The sequence below is a fragment of the Cebus imitator genome, unplaced genomic scaffold (genome assembly GCF_001604975.1).
Source record: "Cebus imitator isolate Cc_AM_T3 unplaced genomic scaffold, Cebus_imitator-1.0 Scaffold132, whole genome shotgun sequence".
NCBI lineage: Eukaryota > Metazoa > Chordata > Mammalia > Primates > Cebidae > Cebus > Cebus imitator.
This window is the reverse complement of record NW_016107447.1, coordinates 1,470,180-1,491,649: the sequence shown is the minus strand read 5'-3', so window position 1 is coordinate 1,491,649 and position 21,470 is coordinate 1,470,180. Positions and strand designations below refer to the sequence as shown.

At 43.7% G+C, this 21,470-nt stretch overlaps 2 protein-coding genes across 4 annotated transcripts in view; both read left to right on the top strand.

The window, feature by feature from the left end:
* The window catches only part of WFDC8 (WAP four-disulfide core domain 8), a 20,636-nt gene extending 15,177 nt beyond the window's left edge, over positions 1–5,459 (top strand). The window contains 3 exon segments of the mRNA XM_017541399.2: positions 1,400–1,567; positions 3,960–4,100; positions 5,048–5,459. Coding sequence (XP_017396888.1) covers positions 1,400–1,567; positions 3,960–4,100; positions 5,048–5,187 — 449 coding nt within the window. The 3' untranslated portion in view covers positions 5,188–5,459.
* A 4,337-nt stretch (positions 5,460–9,796) lies between these two features.
* LOC108313025 (eppin) lies at positions 9,797–19,410 on the top strand. 3 transcript variants are annotated; one of them, XM_017541234.2, is made up of 4 exons: positions 9,797–9,950; positions 11,417–11,548; positions 14,172–14,339; positions 14,874–15,191. In XM_017541234.2, the coding sequence occupies exons 1-4, from the start codon at positions 9,860–9,862 to the stop codon at positions 14,882–14,884; spliced, it is 402 nt and encodes a 133-aa protein (XP_017396723.1). In that variant the 5' UTR covers positions 9,797–9,859; the 3' UTR covers positions 14,885–15,191. The 3 variants fall into 3 exon arrangements, with proteins under 3 accessions (XP_017396723.1, XP_017396724.1, XP_017396725.1); XM_017541235.2 differs by lacking the exon at positions 14,874–15,191 and adding an exon at positions 18,948–19,410 and having other exon boundaries at positions 9,800–9,950; XM_017541236.2 differs by lacking the exon at positions 14,874–15,191 and having other exon boundaries at positions 9,800–9,950; positions 14,161–14,321.
* The last annotated feature ends 2,060 nt before the right edge of the window (positions 19,411–21,470 follow it).

Here is a 21,470-nt window from a genome sequence, read left to right as displayed (position 1 = left end):
TTGATTTGCATTTCTCTGATGACCAGTGATGATGAGCATTTTTTCATATGTTTGTTGGCCTCATGTATGTCTTCTTTTGTAAAGTATCTGTTCATATCCTTTGCCCACTTTTGAATGGGCTTGTTAGTTTTTTTCTTGTAAATCTGTTTTAGTTCAATCAACACATTTTTGCCAAAGAGAAATAAATTGTTTATTCCTGTAGTGTAAAAATCTGTGCTTCAGTATTCGATGAACTCTTGGAAAGCATTTTCTGCATCCTGCTTTTTGTGGATGTGTTTTCCCTGCAAAAACACATCCACAAAAAGCAGGATGCAGGAAATGCTTTCCAAGAGTTCGTCATTGTTGAGATGCTTGAAGAAGTGGTAGTCCGTTGGCGAGAGGTCAGATCAACATGGTGGATGAAGCAAAACTTCGTAGCCCAATTTATTCTTTTGCATTGGTTGTGTGATGTGTAGTTGGGCATTGTTGTGGAGAAGAATTGGCCCTTTCTCTTGACCAAATGGCCTTTCTGTTGACTAATGCCAGCTGCAGGCACTGCAGGTTTCAGTGCATCTCATTGATGTGCTGAGCAAGCTTCTCAGATGTAATGGTTTCGCCAGGATTCGTAGTCTAAAATAAATATCAAATAAACAGCAAGTAATGTCATTAGCAAAAATACATGAAACAGGAAGTCTGCATTAAAATGATGTATAACATAATCACATGTATTTAAGAATATATTCTAATGTCAAATGGCAATTTTCAACAATGTAAAAACCACAATTACTTTTATACCAACCTAATAGTTGCTGAACAAGTCTTGCCCTTGCCCTCCCAAAGCTCAGAGGAATGGAGAAAAAGAATCAGCTCCAAAGTATAAGGTTATTTTTTTTTTGAGATGGAGTTTTGCTCTTGTTTTCCAGGCTGGAGTACAATGGCACGATCTTGGCTCACTGCAACCTCTGCCTCCCAGGTTCAAGTGATTCTCCTGCTTCAGTCTCCCGAATAACTGGGATTACAGGCACATGCCAGCACACCCAGCTAATTTTGTATTTTTAGTAGAGACAGGTTTCTCCATGTTGATCAGGCTGGTCTCGAACTCCCGACCTCAGGTGATCCTACCACCTTGTCTTCCCAAAGTACTGGGATTACAGGAGTGAGCCACCATGCCCGGCCACAAGACTCTTATATGCGCTTTATAATATTCTTTACAAGGAAAGAGTGAGGCTCAGAGGTGCCATACAATGCAGACTATTAGTAGTAGACCTAGGACCAGAACCTATGCCTTTTTTTTTCCCCTGCATTGACTCCGTTTATGACTTAGGCCATAACACCAGGAGCTATGACAAATGCTAGAGAACTGACCCTCTCCTTTTATGTCTACTCTTCATGTCCTTCCCTCCTTGCTGCCTGACCTCAGAACCCTGCAGGCTGCCTGTGAGCCAAGGAGATTGCAATGATGGTGCACGGCGCTGGTATTTTGACTTTGAAAATTACCGCTGCAGATCCTTCACCTACAGCGGCTGCAAAGGGAATGCCAACAACTTCTTAAGTGAAGTTGACTGCAAAACGTCCTGCATGTTAACTGGTGAGACCCATTTCCTGGAAATCTGAGGGCCTAGTTTAACTAGAAATAGTATACCGGTGAGGTTATAGGCTCAGGATTTGAGGTTAAACTTCCTTGGTTCAAGACTGAGCTCTGTCATTCACTAGCTGGGAGGTCTTGGGCCAGTTGCCTGCCTTTATAAGTTTCAGTTTCCTTGTCTATAGAATGAGGTTAATAATAGTATTTACCTAATGGAGTGGCTCTACCAAAAAATGAGAAAGTGTATAGAAAGTGTTAATAGATCTTGGCCAATGGGACCTGAAAGCCAGGTGTGGCCCCTTGGAAGAAGGTGTTTCCTCATTGTAGTAACCTGTTGAGCATCATACTGAAGATTCATGTTAGAATGAAGTGTAGAAAGGCCCGCTCTGGAATCCCATGGAGTAAGTGTCCACACTGGGGGTGGAGGGTAGGGTGGGGTGAAGGTGCAGGCTGTGGATTTATTCCCTAGTATAGTGGTCATCACCAGTAATGCTGGGAGACAGTGTCCTACCAAACTTAGGAGTCAAATGACCTGAATTAAAAGCTGACTTTTCCCACTTGCTGCAGGTTTCTTCACTTCTTTGAGTTTCAGTTCCCTCTTCTGTAATTCTGGAGTAACAGCAAACAACTCATTGAGTTGTTGGCAGGATTATATGTGATTAAAAACACAAAGACTTGGTACAGTGGCTGTCTCATGGTGTGGGTTCACTAAATGGTAACAATTAAGATGATGACTAGTGATCTTTACAATGCAGCACTGCGTGATTTACGGGGCAGCGTTGCAATTTCGACCTCAGATTCTGTGAGGCACGCTGGAAAATGTACCATCGCTACCACTTAACAGATGAGAGAACAGAGCCAGAGAGGTAAAGTTAGTTGCCCAAGGACCCACAGTTGGTCAGGGGTAGAGGTGGACTTTTAATTCCATGGACCCATGGGCCTGAATGGCCAAGGCAATCCTGGGGCCTGAATTGAAACTAGGACCACATGCTTCCCTTCATGGGAAGCTCTAAGGAATCATGAGGCTGCGGACGAGACTTTTGTCTCCTCTCCTAGGAGCCATCAGGAAGAGGAGGCCAGGGAAGTAGGCTTGGGCTGATTTGTGGGAAATTTAGGTTAACACTCAGAGGCAACCTGATAATACCTCTGAGAGTTCAACACATCATAACTGAGCCTGACCTGGGGAAGCCCTTGTAGAATTTGCAGTCAGATGAGGACAAGAGCATACATGCACAAAACCCCAAAGAATTGATTTAAGTGCTACATATGTCCTAATGACCCTCAGAGTCACATCTCCAGCCCAAACCTGACTCCCAGACTCCGCTATCTGCTCTATATCTCCACCTGGACCTCATAAACCCCTCACGTTGAACTTGTTTAAACAGAACCTTGGGCCAGGCATAGTAGCTTACACCTGTAATCCTAGCACTTTGGGAGGCTAAGGCAAGAGGATCACTTGAGCCCAGGAGTTTGAGACCAGCATAGACAGCATAGTGAGACCCAATTTCTACAAAATAAAAAAGCAAACAAAAAACCAGGCATGGTGTCACGCATCTGTGGTCCCAGCTACTCAGGAGGCTGGGAAGATCACTTGAGGAGGTGGAAAGATCACTTGAGCTGGGGAAGTTGAGGCTCAGCTGGGTGACAATGGGAGACCGTATCTCAAAAAAAGAAAAATAAGCTAAACATAAACATACACATAAACCAGTATCTCTTACCATTACTCCCTAACCCAAACCTGTTCTATCCATGCTTCGTATCTTGGTTGAAAAACTTCAAAATCACACTTGATGCCTCTCTTTCTCAATTAACAACCATTAATTTGGAAAATAATTTTTTTTCTACCTTGAAAGTGGATACCGAATCTGGTAAAACCTGACCACCTCCACAGCTGCCACCCTGATCTAAGGTGCCATCTTCTTCTTGGATTACCCCAACAGCCTCCTAAAAGGTCTCCCTGCTTCTACCCTCCTTACAAATCAACACAGTAGCCACAATGACCCTTTCAAAACATGAGTCAGGCCGTGTCACTTCTCTACTGAGAACACTGCAATGGATCCCCATTTCATTCTAAGTAAAACCAAATACCATAAAATGGCTTACACTGATTTGTGTAGATTTCACATAATTATCCCATTTTATAAAAAAGGAAACTCACTAAGTTGCAGGACTGGGACTTTACCATGGGGTTTGAGGCACCAAGCCCAGCACGCTGTCTGCCATATCCCATGATATGGTGAGACATTTCATTTTTCCACAGCCTACTGGAGATGGATAGGGTAGGGTGAACCAAGTTGCAGAAAGAGATACTAGCTTTGAAGAGAAGGAAAAGCTCTTTGAAGAGTGGTGGGATGGAGATGGGGTTTTAAGAAGCTCACATCTGCTCTTGTTTCAGTTAAGAATGGACAGTGTCCACTCTTCCCTTTCACTGACCGTATGGAGTGTCCGCCTTCATGTCACAGTGACATCGATTGTCCCCTGACAGACAAATGTTGTGAATCTAGGTGTGGCTTTGCTTGTGCCGATGCCTGGACAGGTAAGGATTGGGGATATACCTCCCAAATCTACTGGACATGTGCCAAGGATGCCATTCTGTGCCATGGAGTGGGGGGTGTCTTGAACCTCAGATGCCCCTTGGGCTTACCTTTGAAGATCCTTGGGAACCCCTTTAATGCCCAACAAGTTATACTGACCTCTTGACCTCCGAAGACTATTGTGCTGTTCTTCAAAGCCAATTATTCATAGTATTGCTCTCTATTCTTCCCCAAGAAAACTTTGGCTTGCAAGGTGACAATATCCACTGATTCATAAAAAATTCATAACCATGAGGTGTATTCCTAATAAGCCCTCATGTCTGCACAGAACTTCAGAGCATGCACAGCATATTCATATCCTGTAAGATGAGCTAGGGAAAACATTGGTAGCAAATGCTGTTGGATAGAAGCCAACTTTCCAGCCTCCTCTAAGGCAGGTGTTTACTCCCCCATGTAGTACCAGGTATTGTCCAGGTGTGGCTTTGAGGTTCTAAGGTTCAGTATAGTGTGGTAGCAGGAGTCAAAGGCTTTTCAACTGGCTTCAGCTTTTGTACTGGGTTTCTATGTGGCATTGGGCAACTCACTTCCCTCTATATGGTCTTCAATGCCTACAATTTACAAAACAAGAAAGTTCTGTGTGCTATCTAATAATCCTGCCATCTGTGGTACTCTGGGGTTATATCACCCAGATCCATGAATTCTATAGGAGCAGACAGGAACCCCAACAGATGGTACAAATCAGAGATCTCACGACTTTTCTTGATGCTTCTCAAGTTATTAGCTGTAGAAAGTTGATACTCTGCCTCCCCCAGTCTATTGCCACTACAGGGGGAAAGGTAAGAAGCTCAACCAGAATAAAACCCTGTTTGAGATTCCCAAGATTCCCCAAATTTGTCTCAAATTATGACCAAGTATTTTAAGGTCAAGTGTCTTCTTTTACCCCATAAAGTCAAAACAGGTTTCTGCCCACACAAGCCCTCGGCATGTGCCAAGATTGATAAACCCAAGTGCCTGCAGGATGGTGAGTGTCCATGGGGGGAAAAGTGCTGCTCACATTGTGGACTGAAATGTATAGAACCCAAATATTGAATAGCAAATAGAAAATATTACCATCAAAATCATTAATTATGAGTAGCATAATAAAAAGCTGTCAGTTTTGTCTTATATCCAACTACCTTGCCAAATTATCTAATTAAGTATCACGATATTGAATGATGTTACTTTAATTTTATATATAAACCCATCATCTTAAAATGAGGATATATTTGACTCTTTTTTCAACATCATGACTTTATTTTCTTGTCTTCTTGTACTGTATAGAAACTTCAAAATAATCATGAAAATAAAGGCAATGGCATCCATCTCTGTCTAGTTCCTTATTTTAAAGTCAATGGCTCCTGTGATGTAAAAAGACATTTGTTGTTGAATTTGGAATGAATAAGTTTTATTACACTTAAATTTCCCTTCCTTCCTTCCTTCCCTCCTTCCTTCCTTCCTTCCTTCCTTCCTTCCTTCCTTCCTTCCTTCCCTCCTTCCTTCCTTCCTCCCTCCCTCCCTTCCATCCCTCCCTTCCTTCCTTCCCTCCTTCCTTCCTTTTGACAGTTTTGCTCTTGGTGCCCAGGCTGGAGTGCAATGGCATGATCACTGCAACCTCTGCCTCCTGGGTCAAGCAATTCTCCTGCCTCAGCCTCCTGAGTAGCTGGGATTACAGGTACCCACCACCATGCCCAGCTAATTTTTTGCATTTTTAGTACAGATGGGGTTTCCCCATGTTGGCCAGGCTGGTTGTGAATTCCTGATCTCAGGTAATCCACCTGCTTCGGCCTCCCAAAGTGCTGAGATTACAGGCGAGAGCCACCATGCCTGGCTAATTACTTCCTTTTTAAGCTTATTTCCTATCAATTTATAGCTGCTACTAAAAGTGACTGCTGAATTTTATCAAATTTGAGCATATAGTCACATGATAATTTTTCTCTTCTAATTTGTTGGCATAATAACTTGTTAAATTTTCTTGAGCCATCCTTGCATTCTTAATAAACTTAATTGCAATGTGTTATATCAATATACTTAGAATAACCTCAATTGCAGTTTATTGTATCAATATATTATTGGTTCTTTTTAGCTAATAGTCTATTTTGAATTTTCACATCTGTAGTCAAAAGAAAAATAGGTCTATGTTTTTTATTTGTTTTTCTATTTGGGTCATATTACTTAAAAAACATGAGTATGGGAGCTAATTGGGAAATATATCTACCATTTCTATGGCCTGAAATATTTTACATAATATATCAATTCTATGTTTTTTGAAGGCCACCAAAATTCAGCTCCAAAAGCATCTAGGTCAGGGTCTTTCTAGTGGTATGTTTTAGTAATTTTAAAATATTTCATCTTATTTTTCATCTGCAAGTTTTCCACCTCCTCTTCTGCAAATTTTGATCTTTTGTATTTTGGTAAAATTAATCATTTTTTTCCTATATTTTCACATGTATTACTTTAGAGTAGTATAAATTGTTCTCCATATAATTCTTTTTATATCTTTAACTTTGGTTAGTGTTTTTACTTGTACGTTCATGTTTCTACCCACCTATTTACTTACTAACCATTCAATCCCGTTACTTACCTACCCATTCACTCAACACATATGCAGATACCCAATCCTCACTCACCTATCCCTCCCATCCCTTCACTGACACACCCTTCAACTTAGTACTTGCCCACTCCATATGTCTGTCCACTTACCCTTCTTACTCATCTTTCTTCTACAGACTCACTTGCCCACCCAGCCTTTAATTCATCTTCCTATTATTGACCTCTCTCCTCCCACTTTATCTGCACACACACACACACACACACACACACACCACACTCTTTCATGCCCATCAAAATACACATTCATAATTTCTATACCTACCTCCCTCCATCCACCTACCAATGCACTCATCCACCTTTCATTCGAACGGCCCCCATCAATAGGCTCACCTATCCCATCACTACCCTATCCATCCTTATATTCAAGCCAATCCACTTATTCACCAATAATCTACCCATCCATAATCCATGCATTCATGCACCCAAATTTCCATGCTTCCTTCACTAATCCCTCTTCCTGTTCAACCATCTTCCCACTCATCACTCTACCAGCCACCTACCCATCCACATATCTACTTACTTATTCACACACCTACCAATCCCCACCACCTACCTTGCTCATCCAGCAGGATGTACTGAGGGTTTATTTTGAGCCTATTCATGTTTTAAGCACTATGTTCTAGACACAGACCTGTTTAATGGAGTTTGGAGCTTACTTGGTAGAGCAAACATGTAAGTTAATAATAGAATTAGAGGCAGAGGGAGCAACACAGGAAGCCAGTGACAGACAGTCAGTCCATGTGACAGGCCTTGGGCTAGTGAAAAAGCAGGAGGTGCCAGGTAGAAGCTGATCTGCTTGGTTCTCATTGGCGTCCCCTGTTCTGAGCACAGGATCGTTCCTGGAAGAGAATTGACACTGAGGCAGAGGTCAGACACCATGGCCCTCAATAGAGGGGATGACGAAAGGAGACGCAAAACCTCAGATGAGTCCATACCTAGCCTTCTCCAAAAAGTTATTGGAGAGAAGGGGCCCAAACCATGATTCATCCCAAGTCCCAAAGTCATAAATTTTATTTCACCTGGTTGGAAAGTGAGATGCTTGGATTGGGCCTGAAAATTAGGCAAGACAGAATGGAATGTAACAACCACAAAGGTAGTTAATTTATTTTCAATAAAATTTAGGAAAGAAATACAGCTTTAATTAGGGACCCTGGGTACCATTTGGAAATTTACTGACTCTGGGTGTTCAGCCTCTGTCTCCACTACAGACATCACTTCATTCTCTTGAACTCACCCTTCCTCTCTATCTTCAACTCTACAAGAGAATATATCCACGCCAACATCAGAACATGCCCTGGTGTCCTGTGGCAAGAACTTGTATGCTCAGCTCCCTCTTAACCTTATTTCTGACACTCACTTGCTGGGTGACATTTAATCAGTACCTGCACTTCTCTGGGCCTTATGATTCTCATCTATAAAATGAAATGGGGCTTGATGATCCCTCAGAGCCCTTCCACCAAGATATTCCAGTTTTCACTCCCGTCTGGGCTGAGATTGTGAGAATATGGGAAATAAAATAAGTTAAACAGCACTGCTTAGGACATCTTACTTGTCCATTAGAAATTCTAGCCAGGCACAGTGGCTCACGCCTGTAATCCCAACATGTTGGGAGGCTTAGGTGGGCGAGTTGCTTGAGGGCAGGAGGTGGAGACCAACCTGGCCAACAGGGCGATACCCAATCTTGACTAAAAATACAAAAATTAGCCGTGCATGATGGTGCATGCCTGTAATCCCAGCTACTCGGGAGGCTGAAGCACGAATTGCTTGAACCAGGGAGGTGGAGGTTTCAGTGAGCCAAGATTGTGCCACTGCACTCCAGCCTGGGTGACAGAGCAAGACTGTCTTTAAAAAAAAGAAAAGAAAAGAAGAGAAGAGAGAAGAAAAGAAAAAAAGAAATTTGATTCACTAGTCTCTTTAAGTGAGATTGTGAAGTTGGTGGAATGGGATTCTTACGGGGGCTCTGCCTCCGATCCTAAATTTTGTGACCATACAGTCACTCTCTGATGATAAGGCTGTCTTTGGCCTCTGTCTGTCATGTAGGAAAACTTGGAGAACAAACTTGGCCCTAAAGGGCAACACCTAGTTAGAGAAGAAAACGGGAGCCCTAGGGATAACATTTACTCTATGAAGAGTGTCTTTCTCCTTCCCAGGACTGGCTGAGTGGCCGGTGTAGATTCTGTGGCTATAGGAAGGAGAGCTGCCCACATTCTCCAGCACCTCTTTCCCACCGCTCCTCTACTAGCCCAGTTAGAATCCCGAAACTCTGCTGTGTTACTGAACTTTATTCCACTGTAGTCTCTCAGGCAAGTCCCTTTACTTCATAGTTCCTTAGACAACAAGAAGCTGGGGTTGATGGTTGAGGCTCCCTCTAAGCTTTGATAGCCTTTCTTGCTCTGAAAGCAACACAACGTTGAAAAACACTCTCTGAAGACTCTGCTGTCAGCCTAATTCCTCCTCTACACCCTGCTCTGCGGCAACATCTTTATTCTTTGGTCTTGGTCAAAGAATATGAGCGAACCAAAGATAAAATAAAAGAGAGAAGGATGGGAGGAAACTGCGGGAGAGGGAGAAAGGAACACAGAGACCACGGGAAAGAGAAACAGACACAGGCGCAGAGAGCCACCAATAAACGATGAGATACCAAGAGACCAACAGAGACACATTGTCAGAGACAAGCAGAGGGGTGTGCTAGTAAGTGTGCACGTACGCTGGAAAATGAATGAAGAACGAGGACACTGCACTGCTCTCCAAGTTATCAAGATGAAGACCCATGATGGTGGCATTCCCTCTGAAGGTAGCCTGGAAAGTGGGAGACACGCTTTGCCCACTCCCCAGGGTTGACTAGAGCCCCCAGCCCAGTGCAGCCCAGGGGTGTAAGGACCAAGATCCATTCAATAAAGAGACCCTTCCTCCCAAGCTGTGAGCTGGGTGGGGGGAGGGAGTTAGTTCCATTTGTGACCTTGGGAACTTAGTGTTCCCAGCAAGAAAGGGAGTGGCTGGCTTGTCTCCAGTTCTTATATCCAAGGTCCTGGCTACTGAAGGAATAGGCTGGGCCACAGCAGCTGAGCATTCCAAATTCTGGAACCACAAGAAAGGCCAGTCTCTCTTCAGCATGGGATCTTCTGGACTTTTGAGCCTCTTGGTGCTATTCATCTTCTTAGTAAATGTCCAGGGACCTGGTCTGACTGATTGGTTATTTGCCAGTAAGTATTGGGCCTCGGTCCTTGCCCTAGAGAGAGGGGAGTTTGCTGGGAGGAAGGATCAGGGAACAACTCTTCAGATCCGGGTTGCTTTCCACCATCTTAGCCAGGTCCCAGGTTGGGAGAGGAGAGAGATATTTGTAAGCTCCCTCCTGTGGAAGATCCCTTCTGGGAATGCAGAAACCCTTACTTAGGCAAGCCCCACTTTCAGCCCCTTTGAAGTGGAGAGTCTTTATCAAGGAGGTGGAAGAGAGTCACAGAATCTAGCATTTAGGGTAGGTGCTACAGGAATCCACGAAACCAAGAGACCTTCTCCTTACCCCACAAGCAAAACAGGCCCCTTTTTGAGCCGCCGTCTCTATCAACTCCTGGTTCTTTCAAATGTAGTCCCATAAATGATCCCTGTATCCCTAGGGGTTCCCTAACTTTGAGATAAAAGACAGCGTCCAGAAGTCCCTTCAAACTTAAGACGCTAATGTTCCATGACTATAGTGTAACAATGATCATTGTTATCATTTGCTGAACACTCAGGAAGTAAGGATTTCTGAAAAGGGATTTCTAAAACAACAGAGGGGTCTGGAGTCAGATTTGGGGGGTTCAAATCTTGGTAGCCACGTAATCTTGGGCAAGTTACTTAAATTTCGTGGGCCTCAGTTTCCGCATCTGTAAAATGAGGATATTAACAGAACTTCCTTCATAGAGTGATTATCAAGGTTGAATGAGATCATACATTTTAAATGCTTAGAAGAGTGCTCGGCTTATGGTAAGTACTTAGCAAATGTTAGTTAATATGACTGCGTATCTGTTACTATGATTAGAGCTTTATATACTTTGTCTCATCGCTTTCTCACAACTCCTTAAGGGCAAAACGATTTTACAGTTGATGAAACCAAGGTTCAGAGAGGGTCAGAATTCAGACCAAGAGTAAGAATTCAAAATCTAAACTGGCTCCTGGGTAAGTGATATTAATCGCTGTATAATATCTCCACCTAGAGGAACTTCCAAACATTGATTCTTCAACAAAGCCAAAAACATCACGTCAGCTTAATCCAGTGGCCTGCAATGGGGCGATTTTGCCTTCCAGGGGAACTTTGCAGTGCGTGGAGATATTTTTGGTTGTTACAACCAGCGGGTGCTACTGGGGTCTGATGGAAAGAGGCCTGGCATGCTGCTAAACATCCTACAATGCCCAGTTCAGCCCCCCAAACAAAGAATTATCCAGCCCAAATATCACTGGTGTTTGAGATGGGATGGAGCTGGGGGGATGGGAAGAGAGGGAGGAGTGGTCAGGAGGGAGCGGGGTGTAGGCAGTAGGGAAGTGAGTGAGGCCGCCTTGAGGAAGAGAACTCCTGGAAGGGAGCAAAGTGGAAACAAACTTCCCTGACTCTCCAGAATTGCCTTGTGTCTGGCAAAGCGGAGGGACACTGTGCTCTCCAAGGCTCACGGGTGTAAAACTGCTCCCTCCCTAGAGAGATGTCCCAGAATCAAAGAAGAATGTGCATTCAAAGAAAGGGATGTGTGTACAAAGGACAGACAATGCCAGGACAACAAGAAGTGTTGTGTCTTCAGCTGCGGAAAAAAATGTTTTGATGTCACACAAGGTAATATTCAGAGCCTCAGAATAACCAACCCCTCCCCACCATATCCTCACCTTCTGCCTTCCTGGGCTGGCTTTGTGCCCTTGTCGCTGAGGGCTGGTCTCCGGCAAAATTGCTGGACTTGGAAGACCTGCGATTTAGATTCATTACTGTGCCAAATATGGTGTGTGACGATAGTAATGACTTTATCCTATCAGGTAATATTTGAGACTCAGTTTCAAACATTACTTGATAGGATAAGGTCATTCTTATCTTCACGAAAACAAATGAGTGGTGAGGCAGTGGGATTGAAACAGATATTTTTTTGGCTATTTGTTTACCTGTCACTCTTATAATTTTTTTGAGCCTCCAGGTGGCCGTAGTTGCCCTAACATATACCAACATTGTTGCTGCAAGTGATAAATTAAGCAATTTATATTTCCTAGCTCTTTTGTATGGAGTGACCACCTCTCTGCCTACACAAATCCAACTTTGCACCAAAATACCTCTCCTGACCACCCCAGAACAGAGGGTTTTTCCCTTTCCGCTGCATCTTAATTTCATGCCCATCTCCCTGGGATGCGAAAAGACTATCAAAGATTCTTTTTTCATTCATTTAACAAATATTTGTTGAGTGCCTCTGAGACCCAATTTAGGATTCGATCTGCTCAGCGTGGTCAGGAAGGTTGGGATTGCCTTCTTTGAGAAAGCAAATCTGGAGCTGAGTTGAGAAAGATGGGTAATGTTTTAGGCAAAAAGTGGTGGAAGGGTTTTCCAAGCACAGGAGTAGCATCCACAAGGCTCAATGGTGGGGCCTGGGGAGGCCAGAATGCAGAGTGAACACGAGCATGGTACAAGGAAAACAGATCCTGGATGGGCAGAGATCAAACAATTCAGGTATGGTGGGCCAGATGAAAGAGTCTTGTCTCGATCCTAAGGGCCATGGCAATCCACCAAGGTGGGCCAGTCACATGACCAGGTTCACACTACATCTATAGAGGTTAAAATAGGAGGAGCAGAGTGTCTTAAAGGACTTCAGGATGATAGAAGTGGTGGCCAGAGCTAGAGGTAGCTGAGGGGATGAATGAAGAAGAGTAGGATGTGCTTGAAAGGTATATGGGAGGTAAAGTAAACAGGACTTGACAGAAGTAGAGTGGGCAGGCCGGAGGCTAAGTCACTCATATGCCAGCAGGTAAGGATTCTGAATGCAGACATCCTGAGTTCAACTCTTACCTCCGGTTTGTACCAGTCTTTTTGTCTTGGATAAATTAACGACTTTCCCTCACTGTGCCTCAGTTTCCTCAGCTAATAAAGGGATCAGTGTAAAAGGTTATTTTGAGGATCATATAAATTGATCTGCATGATGTGCTTACAGCAATGACTGGTACATAATAGCCACCTGATAACCTATTCTCTTGTTTGTGATTCTTGGCTGGGGGCTCTTAAATAGCAGAGATCATGCCTTTTCTCTGTTCCTAGAAGCATATGAGCACATAAATAAATAAAAAATGAATGCACAAGATTCTGAAGCAAGGTGTGGTGGTGAGGGATATAGAATAGGGTCAAGGAAGACATCACAGCAGCCGATGTCTGAGAAAGGTTTTGAAGGAAGAAGAGGAGTGTCACTGTGAGCAGTGCAAAGGGATAGAGGTATGGGGTAGTGTGTTGAATATTGCTGAAGCATGTAGCTCGGAGGGTTCTGTGGCAGGGGAGGAGGCCAGCATCACAGTAGGAGCCAGGCAATGAAGGGCCTTGTGGGTCATGTGAGGACATGGTCATGAAGTCGAGGTAGGTCCTATCTGTGGAATGACATGATGAGCCTGGCTTTCAGATCCATCAGATCCGTCTTTCTGGTGGGAAGCATAAAGGATTGATTGGAGAGGCCAGGACTGGAGGCAGGGGGATCAATCTGAGGTTATCTCAACAGCCCAGGCATGAGACACTGAGGCTTATATTAAAGAGACTGGCAGAGAGGTGAACTATTAGGAGGTAAAAATCAACAGGACCTAATTGCTCAGCAGTGGAGATTTACTCATGTGGAACTGTGTAAGCATAATTTAGTTGGGACCTGTATTTGCTTGCTAAAGTTGCTATCACAAAGTACCATTGACTGGGTGGCTTAAACAACAGAAATGTATGGTCTCACAGTTCCTCAGAAGTCCGAGGTCAAGGTGTCAGCATGGTTGGTACCTTGTCGGGGTTATGGGGAAGAAGCACGTTCCATTCCTCTCCCCTAGCTTCTGGTGGTTTGAAGGCAATCTTTGGTGCTCCTTGGCTTATAGACACATCACCCCAATCTCTGCCTTCACATTCATGTGGTGTTCTTCCAGTGTGTATGCCTCCGTCCAAATTTACCTGTTTTTATAAGGACATCAGTCATACCAGTACAGAGGCCCACCCTATTTTAGTCTGACCTCATTTTAACTAATTACACCTGCGACAACACTATCTCCAGGGATACAGCTGCCCACTCTGGGGTCTCCTTGCAAATGTGTATAATATTTCAGTGGAGCTGTACTCCTGCTGTGTGACAAAGGAAAAGGAGCCTATTCCAGTTTCATCTATAGTGGTTTTCAGGGAGAATAATAACACCTGTTCATTTCTGGAGTAGGCACTCTGAGTTTTCAACTCTGGAGTCTCTCTGCAGATGTATGTGAAATGCCAAAGGAAACTGGCCCCTGCATGGCTTTTTTCCGTCGTTGGTGGTATGACAAGAAAAATGATACTTGCTCCATCTTTATCTATGGCGGCTGCCAGGGAAACAATAACAACTTCCAATCCAAAACCAACTGCCTGAACACCTGCAAGAAAAAACGTGAGTCCTGGGCGCCCCGCTCCTTCATCTTCTCCAGTGCCAGGCTGGGAGGTCTGGGTGTTGGCTGGTCCATTCCAGGACAGCTACATCTTTGGCAGACCTGGTGCTGACAGAACCAGCTCCAATCAGGAGATCAGAATGCACCTGGCAAAGGGGTAAGACAAAGTTACTTTCTGGGAACTGAGGATGAGAGGGATGCAGAAGTAATCAATGTTGGCGAGTATGAGGGGAGTTAGGAGGGGTAGAGGAAGGGTACAGAAGTGGTGAAATCTCAGAGACGAACTGCAGAAGAGGCACAGGACGTTAAACCTGGATAGGTTGACCAACCAACCCTTCCAAGCCATCAATGCTCTCAGTACAACTCTTTGCCAGCAATTCCTATTCATTTGTCCTTGAAGGAGATGGAGAACTCCCCAAAGCAAACCCACTTCTTTTTAGTATCTTTCTGTGAAAAGATGTATAAACGTAACTTCAGCCTCCAAAGATAAGCTGAACCCAAGATGCTTAACTGTTTCTGTCCTACGTTCTCTACAGGTGTTCCCTGAATGGATAAGGATGCACTGGAAGAACTACCAGCATGTGGCTCATGCTCTGAGGACTGTCCGTGTACCTGACCGATGCTCTAGATTGACTTCCAGTTTCACTCTCAGCATTCCGAGATCTTGGCCTTTCCCAAAACAGAACCCCTGCATCTACCTCCTCTTCCCCAGACCTTGCCTCTTTTGATGCACAATATCCTTCTGTTTTGATTTCATCCTTATGTCCCCTTTATCTCCAACTTCTAGAGCTCCCAGTTTATACTGTGTCACTCTCAATTTTTTCCAATAAAGTACTTGATGAAGTCCTGTGCCTCTGAGGCTGAGTAATTGACATCTTTTTGGCACATTGCACTTGTAGAGTAAGGGATCGTTGAGGCTTCTGGTGATACCATTCAAGGGAGTAAAGACAATCAGAACTTTGAAGAGTTGTGAGCTCCAGGGATACTGTTATTGTTATATACCTCTGTTTCTATAAAAGATTGTAAAATTCTTTTTAGGCAAGGGCCCAAGGACAATGACTTAGTTTGGATCCTCTAGAAATGAACCCTTGGAAAAGGGCATGGGTGCAGGTAGTTTGTCTGGGAGACCTCCCAAGACATACAGGATGGGGGAGTGGGATGAGTAATTTAGGGAAGAGAGAGGAGTCTATTATGAGCTGGTTATCACTGTGGCTCAGTCCTACTGGGGACCTTTTAAAGAATCATGTAAAACAGGCTTCCACATTTTCTTTTTAAAAATTATTTTATTTTATTTTAAGTTCTAGGATACATGTGCAGGACCTGCAGGTTTGTTACACAGGTAAGTGTGTGGCATGGTGGTTTGCTACACCTATCAAACCATCACCTGGGTATTAAGCCCACATGCCCCTGATACTTTCCCTACCCCTGCCCCTTCAACAGGCCACAGTGTATGTTGTTCCCCTTCCAATGTCCATGTGTTCTCATTGTTCAGCTCCCACTTACAAGTGAGAACTGGCAGCGTTTAGTTTTCTGTTCCTGTGTTAGGTTGCTGAGGATAATGGCTTCCAGCTTTATCCATGTCTCTGCAAAGGATGTGAACTCATTCCTTTTTATGGCTGAGTAGTATCCCATGGTATATATGTACTACATTTTCTTTATCCACTCTACCATTGATGGACATTTGGGTTGATTCCATATCTTTGCTATTGTAAATAGTGCTGCAATGAACATACGCATACATGTATCTTTATAACAGAATGATTTATATTCTTTTGGGTATATACCCAGAAATGAGATTGCTGGGTCAAATGGTATTTCCAGCTCTAAATCTTTAAGGAATCATCACACTGTCTTCCACAATGGTTGAACTAATTTACATTCTTGCCAACAGTGTAAAAGCATTCGTATTTCTCCACAGTTTTGCCAGCATCTGTTGTTTCTTGACGTTTTAATAATCACCATTCTGACTGGCATGAGATGGTACCTTATTGTGGTTTTGATTTGCATTTCTCTGATGATCAGTGATGCTGAGCTTTTTTTCACGTTTGTTGGCTGCATAGATGTCTTCTTTTGAGAAGTGTCTGTTCATGTTCTTTGCCCACTTTTTGATGTTTTTTTTTCTTGTAAATTTGTTTAAGCGCCTTATAGATTCTGGATATCAGATCACAAATTTTCTTAATCTATCTCCTGTGATGGGAAGCTAAGCTATTTGTCCACTGACTCCCAACGCCCACTGGATGTCAGAGATGCTAAATCCCTCACTCTTTCAGACTTTTATGCATACAAGATATACAAGCTCCCAAGGGGCCGGAGAAAACCCACAGCAGAAAAGTAGGGACTAATTTTGGAGGTAGGAGGCTATCAATGTGCATTGGCTATTATTCAGCCATAAACAGGAATTAATATCTCACTCACCACTGATGACATGCCTTGCTGCACACAGACACCCTGCTGCCATCCTACAGAAATGTTTTCATTACCCACAGTCCTTTGCCAGATGGGATTGATGCCCAGGTACCTGGCTCCTCACTTCACTCGGGCCTATACCAAGGATATGAAATTTGGTGCAGATGCTCAAGCCTTAATGCTTTTGAAACTTTTTATCCAATGCTATAGCTGCGACAACAGGGACAAAGTGAGAACAGAGTTAGAGAAGTCCCAAAGTAACAAAAGATGTTATCGATTGTTGCAAAATCAACTGACTTAAAGAATAAATATAACTGATCTTTACATACAAAAGAAGAGAGGCAAGTGAAAGTCAGGGAGAAAGATTCAGACAGACAGACTCACTGAAAAAGAGAAAAAGACAGGCACAGAGTACAAAACATAAAGAGATACAAAAAAGAGAAGAAACAGTGAGAAAAATAAAACAAGAATAGACGTGTCAGGAGAAGAGTGAAATTCGAAAGAAGTAAGAGAACTAGCATACTCTTAACCTTCAAATGCCCCCTGGGAAATGGCAGACTCTCGAGTTAAACAGCCTCTTCTGCTACGGGAGCCTAGAAAGCTCAGGACAAGATGTGCCCTCTTTCCCTGGTAGGCCAGAGAGCCTCCAATTGCTAAGAATTGGAAACCGCCTATCAAGCCCCACCTTCCCCCAGGGTAGGTACCAGCTAGTCGCACTCGTGGCCTCAGGGATCTGATGTTCCTGATGAAGGGAATCTGCCTGGCTTGTCTCCAGGGCTGTCTCTTGGAGTGCTGAGCCACACCAGTGCAGGCAAAGCGCAGAGGTAGGAGCCGCTGAGCAGCCGTTCTTAGTTTTGGTGCCATCAGCCAGGCCAGTACTTCCTAACATGGGACTCTCAGGATTTCTGCCAATCCTGATACCAGTCATCCTTCTAGGGGACATCCAGGGACCTGGGCATGCTGAAGGGTCTTTTTGGGGTAAGTATTGGGAACTCAGTCCTTGCAGTGGAGAAAGGAAACTCAGCGAGAAGGAAGGAACAAAGAATAATTTTGCAGATGAGGAATTATTTTCTCCATCTCTGCCTGGAGTTCCAGGTGGGAAATAGGGGAGCTATTTGTAGTCTCTCGGTAAGAGACTCATTTGGTGAATATAGGCACCTGAATCTGGGGCAACTGACTCCTTGCAGTCATTCCAAAGAGTTCTTCCTGGAGGTGCCTGGACCTAGAGCTCATGAAATGGAATAAGAAGGAGTGGTGAGCCCAAGGAAGTTTCCCGTAAGGAAAACAGGCCACTCCCTACAATACCACCTGTGTCAGCTTCCAAATGTTCTCCCTGCAGCCCCCCACACCCATACTCACAGAGGACCCTAGCCTGTGGGATAAAGAATGGTCTCCAGAAGTCCCTTGGAATGCTGAAATGTGAAGACCCACAATTAGCAGCTAAATATACTGAGCACTGAAAATTAGTGGTTGAAAGTGAGCACTCAGGAGCCACACATTGCAGGTTCAAATCCTGGCTCCGCCCATGAGTAGCTGTGTGACCTTGGCAAATTCATATAATCCCCTTATGCTTCCAATTTCTCTGTTTACAAAATGTGAATATTAACAGTACTTACCCATAAATTTGTAATGAGGATTAAGGAGAAAAGGCCAGCACACAGTAGGGGCTTCATCCATATTACTCACTGTTATGTTATGTTATATTCCCCAGGCAGTTTGACAATGGCTTTTCAAACTGTGTTGCATCAGTCTTCAAAGCAACCCTATGGACAAATGAGAAAATCAGGGCTCAGAGAGAGTGCCTGGCACATCAAGGGTTGCTCAGAATTCAGAAGGCCAGCTCTCTGATGCCAGAAATGTTCATCTCAATAATTGAGAGTCATAGCACCTCCTGGGGGAGCAACCAAGCATAGCAATGCTGAGTGACTAGAATAGTCTCAGAGGAATGCGTCTTTCTCTCAGGAACCTCATAGATGGTGTGGGTGGAGTGTAGGGGTTGGTTTAGGGATCTGATGGTGAGTTGTTATGGGGTTGGGGATGTGGGCAGTTTTGTGAAATTCCTGAGCCGCCTGAGGGCCACTACCTTCTGGGGACAGGTGGAGTGGAAACAATGTTTTCTAACTCTGCACTGGTGCCCTGGGCCTGGGGAGGCGGAGCACTGGCTCCTTTAAGGCCTCGAAGGAATATATCTTCCCCTCTTTTAGGTTCATGTCCCAAAATCCGAGTGAGATGCCCAATGGATGAAATAGATCAGTGTACCCAACACAGCGAATGCCCGAAAGACATGAAGTGTTGCATGTACAGCTGTGGAAATAAATGTGTAGCTCTCAAAGAAGGTAACTCAGATACTTTCTGAATTACCCAATGTCCTCATCTCCTGCCCCCACCTGCACTGCACTAACTCTCCTGGTTCACTGATGGCTGGTCTCTGACCAAGAGTCTAGGTATGTCTTCTACTTGACACAAATCTATCAGTCCTGGACTTGGGAGACATGGATTTTGTTTCATTTCTTCCCCTATTTTGGTATGTGATGTGAACAATGTAGTTTTCCTTTCTGGGCCTCAGTTTCCCTGTCCATAAGACAGGCGTTGATATGGGACCACATGGTCTCTTGGCTACTCTTCAGTGATTCTCGAGATGCCAAGTAGTCACTGAAGTCTCATCAAATGCCAACATTGTGTCAGGTTATATGTTAGCTATACAAGATAAGTATATAATATGTATTTCCTGGTTTTTTTCTCCAGGCTTCTCTGTCTATATAAATCCAGGATGCCTTCCTTGACCACCTTAGACTGCCCACACTCTTTCTTCTCTGCCCATATTATTGGGCTCTAAAGAAGACGATCAAGGACTATTCATCCATTGTATTCATTCAACAAATATTGATTGGTTCCCTGACACCTATGATGAGTTCCACTTGCTCATTGTGGCCAGGAAGATCAGAAAAGGTTTTTCTGGGAAAGGGGTCCATGATTTAAGATCTGAAAGATGAGTACTTAGACCAAAAAAATGGGACGAAATAGCCTTTCAGGCACAGGTAATAGCATGTGCAAGTCTCTGTGGCAAGAGGCAGCATGTTCAGGCCTAGAAAGACTGGAAAGCAGAGAGTGAGGAAGAGATGAGAAAGATGGTAGTGTATATTCAGGGCAACTTGAATCTGCACACCCAGGCGACCATCCTCAAGTTTTGGGCTCAAATAAACTCTTTACTTAATTATATGTTCTGAATCTTGTTACTTAAGGTTGACATGCCTATCAAGACAATAACTAGGTTTTCAGTGCTTTGACAAAACGTTGGATGTGTGGCCTTCTGGCCAAGCACCTGTGGTTTCATATTGTTCAAGCATGTGTTGCATTCCTAGGGATTGCAGCTCTATATAAGCTCGCTGTTGCTGAACCAAGAAATGAGGCATACACAGATTTTGACAGAAATTGTAATTCTAGAACAGATTTTGAAGAGATGAGGAAGGCTGGTGTCTTTCAGAGTGCAAAGTGACTTTGGAATTGAAAGAATTTCTCTGGGTTGAAGTTTCTCACTGACTTGTGTTCCTGAACCATGAAGCATGAATATGTGGGCTGAGGAATAGTTTCTCTTGATAAATAAACAATTAACAAATTTTAAAAAGAGAGAAAGATGAAGCTGGGCTAATGGGAGAAGGAGGACAGGTAAGGGGTCTGATCTTGATCCCAAAAGCAATGGATTAACCTATGTTCAAATCCTTTACCATCTGTGTGGCTTCAGGAAAGTTACTTGGCCTCTTTAAACCTTACTTTCCTCATCTGCATAATTAGAACGATAAGAGGACCTACTTTACAAGATTAAATGTTAATAGATGTCAACTACTAAGAATAGTGCCTGACTCTAATCGATGCTATAATTATTGTTTTGTCGTGTTTCAGACTATGAGGTTCTAAAGAACTCTATTTGTACCTCATAGCACTACGGGCAAAATATTTGCTCAATAAATGCTTCTTTAAGACGACAGTAGATTTGGGTTTTGGGTTTTTTTTTTTTTTTGTGAATACTCATGAAGCATCCTTTCTATGCCAAATTACCCGTGAGAAACTGCTTTATCAAGATGGCATAAGATGCGATCCCCTCTCAAAAACCTCACATTCTCATGGAGGAGTCAGAAAACATGAACAAGAAAGTAAATGGAAATGATAAATGTGTGTGTAAGACTGAGAAGCAGTAAAGAAAAGCAAGCAGTAAAGAATGAATCCAGGAAAGACTGCAGAAAAGAGCCGATGTCTGGCAAGGGTTTTAAAGAAGGAACAAGAGTGCACTTATCAAGAGGGGGCTGGATGTGTCAGGCGTGTGCAAAGGCATGGGGTATGTAAGGACGTGCTATTTTTAGAGCATACAGTTGGGAAGCTTGGGTGTTGGGCAGCATAAGAAATAAGCTGGAGAGGAGGAGGAGGAAATTTCCCAAGTCCTTCTGGGTTTGGTAGAGCTTCATCCTGTGTCCAGCAGATCAGCCATTCTGGAAACCAGTGTGGAGCAGACTGGAGAAATCTTGGAGATTAGCTGGTGGCCTTTCGTGGAAGTCCTTGCAAAAGAGAATGATGCTTGAATTAAGAAAGTGGCAGAAAGGAAATAAAGAAGAGCTATTTAGGAGCAAAACAGCCAGATTTAGTGTTCAGATGTTGGGGAGGCAAAGAAAAAGAAGCCATGTGATGCCACAGCTGTTCCTTCCAGCAGCCCTGTTAGGCAAGCAGGGTGGAAT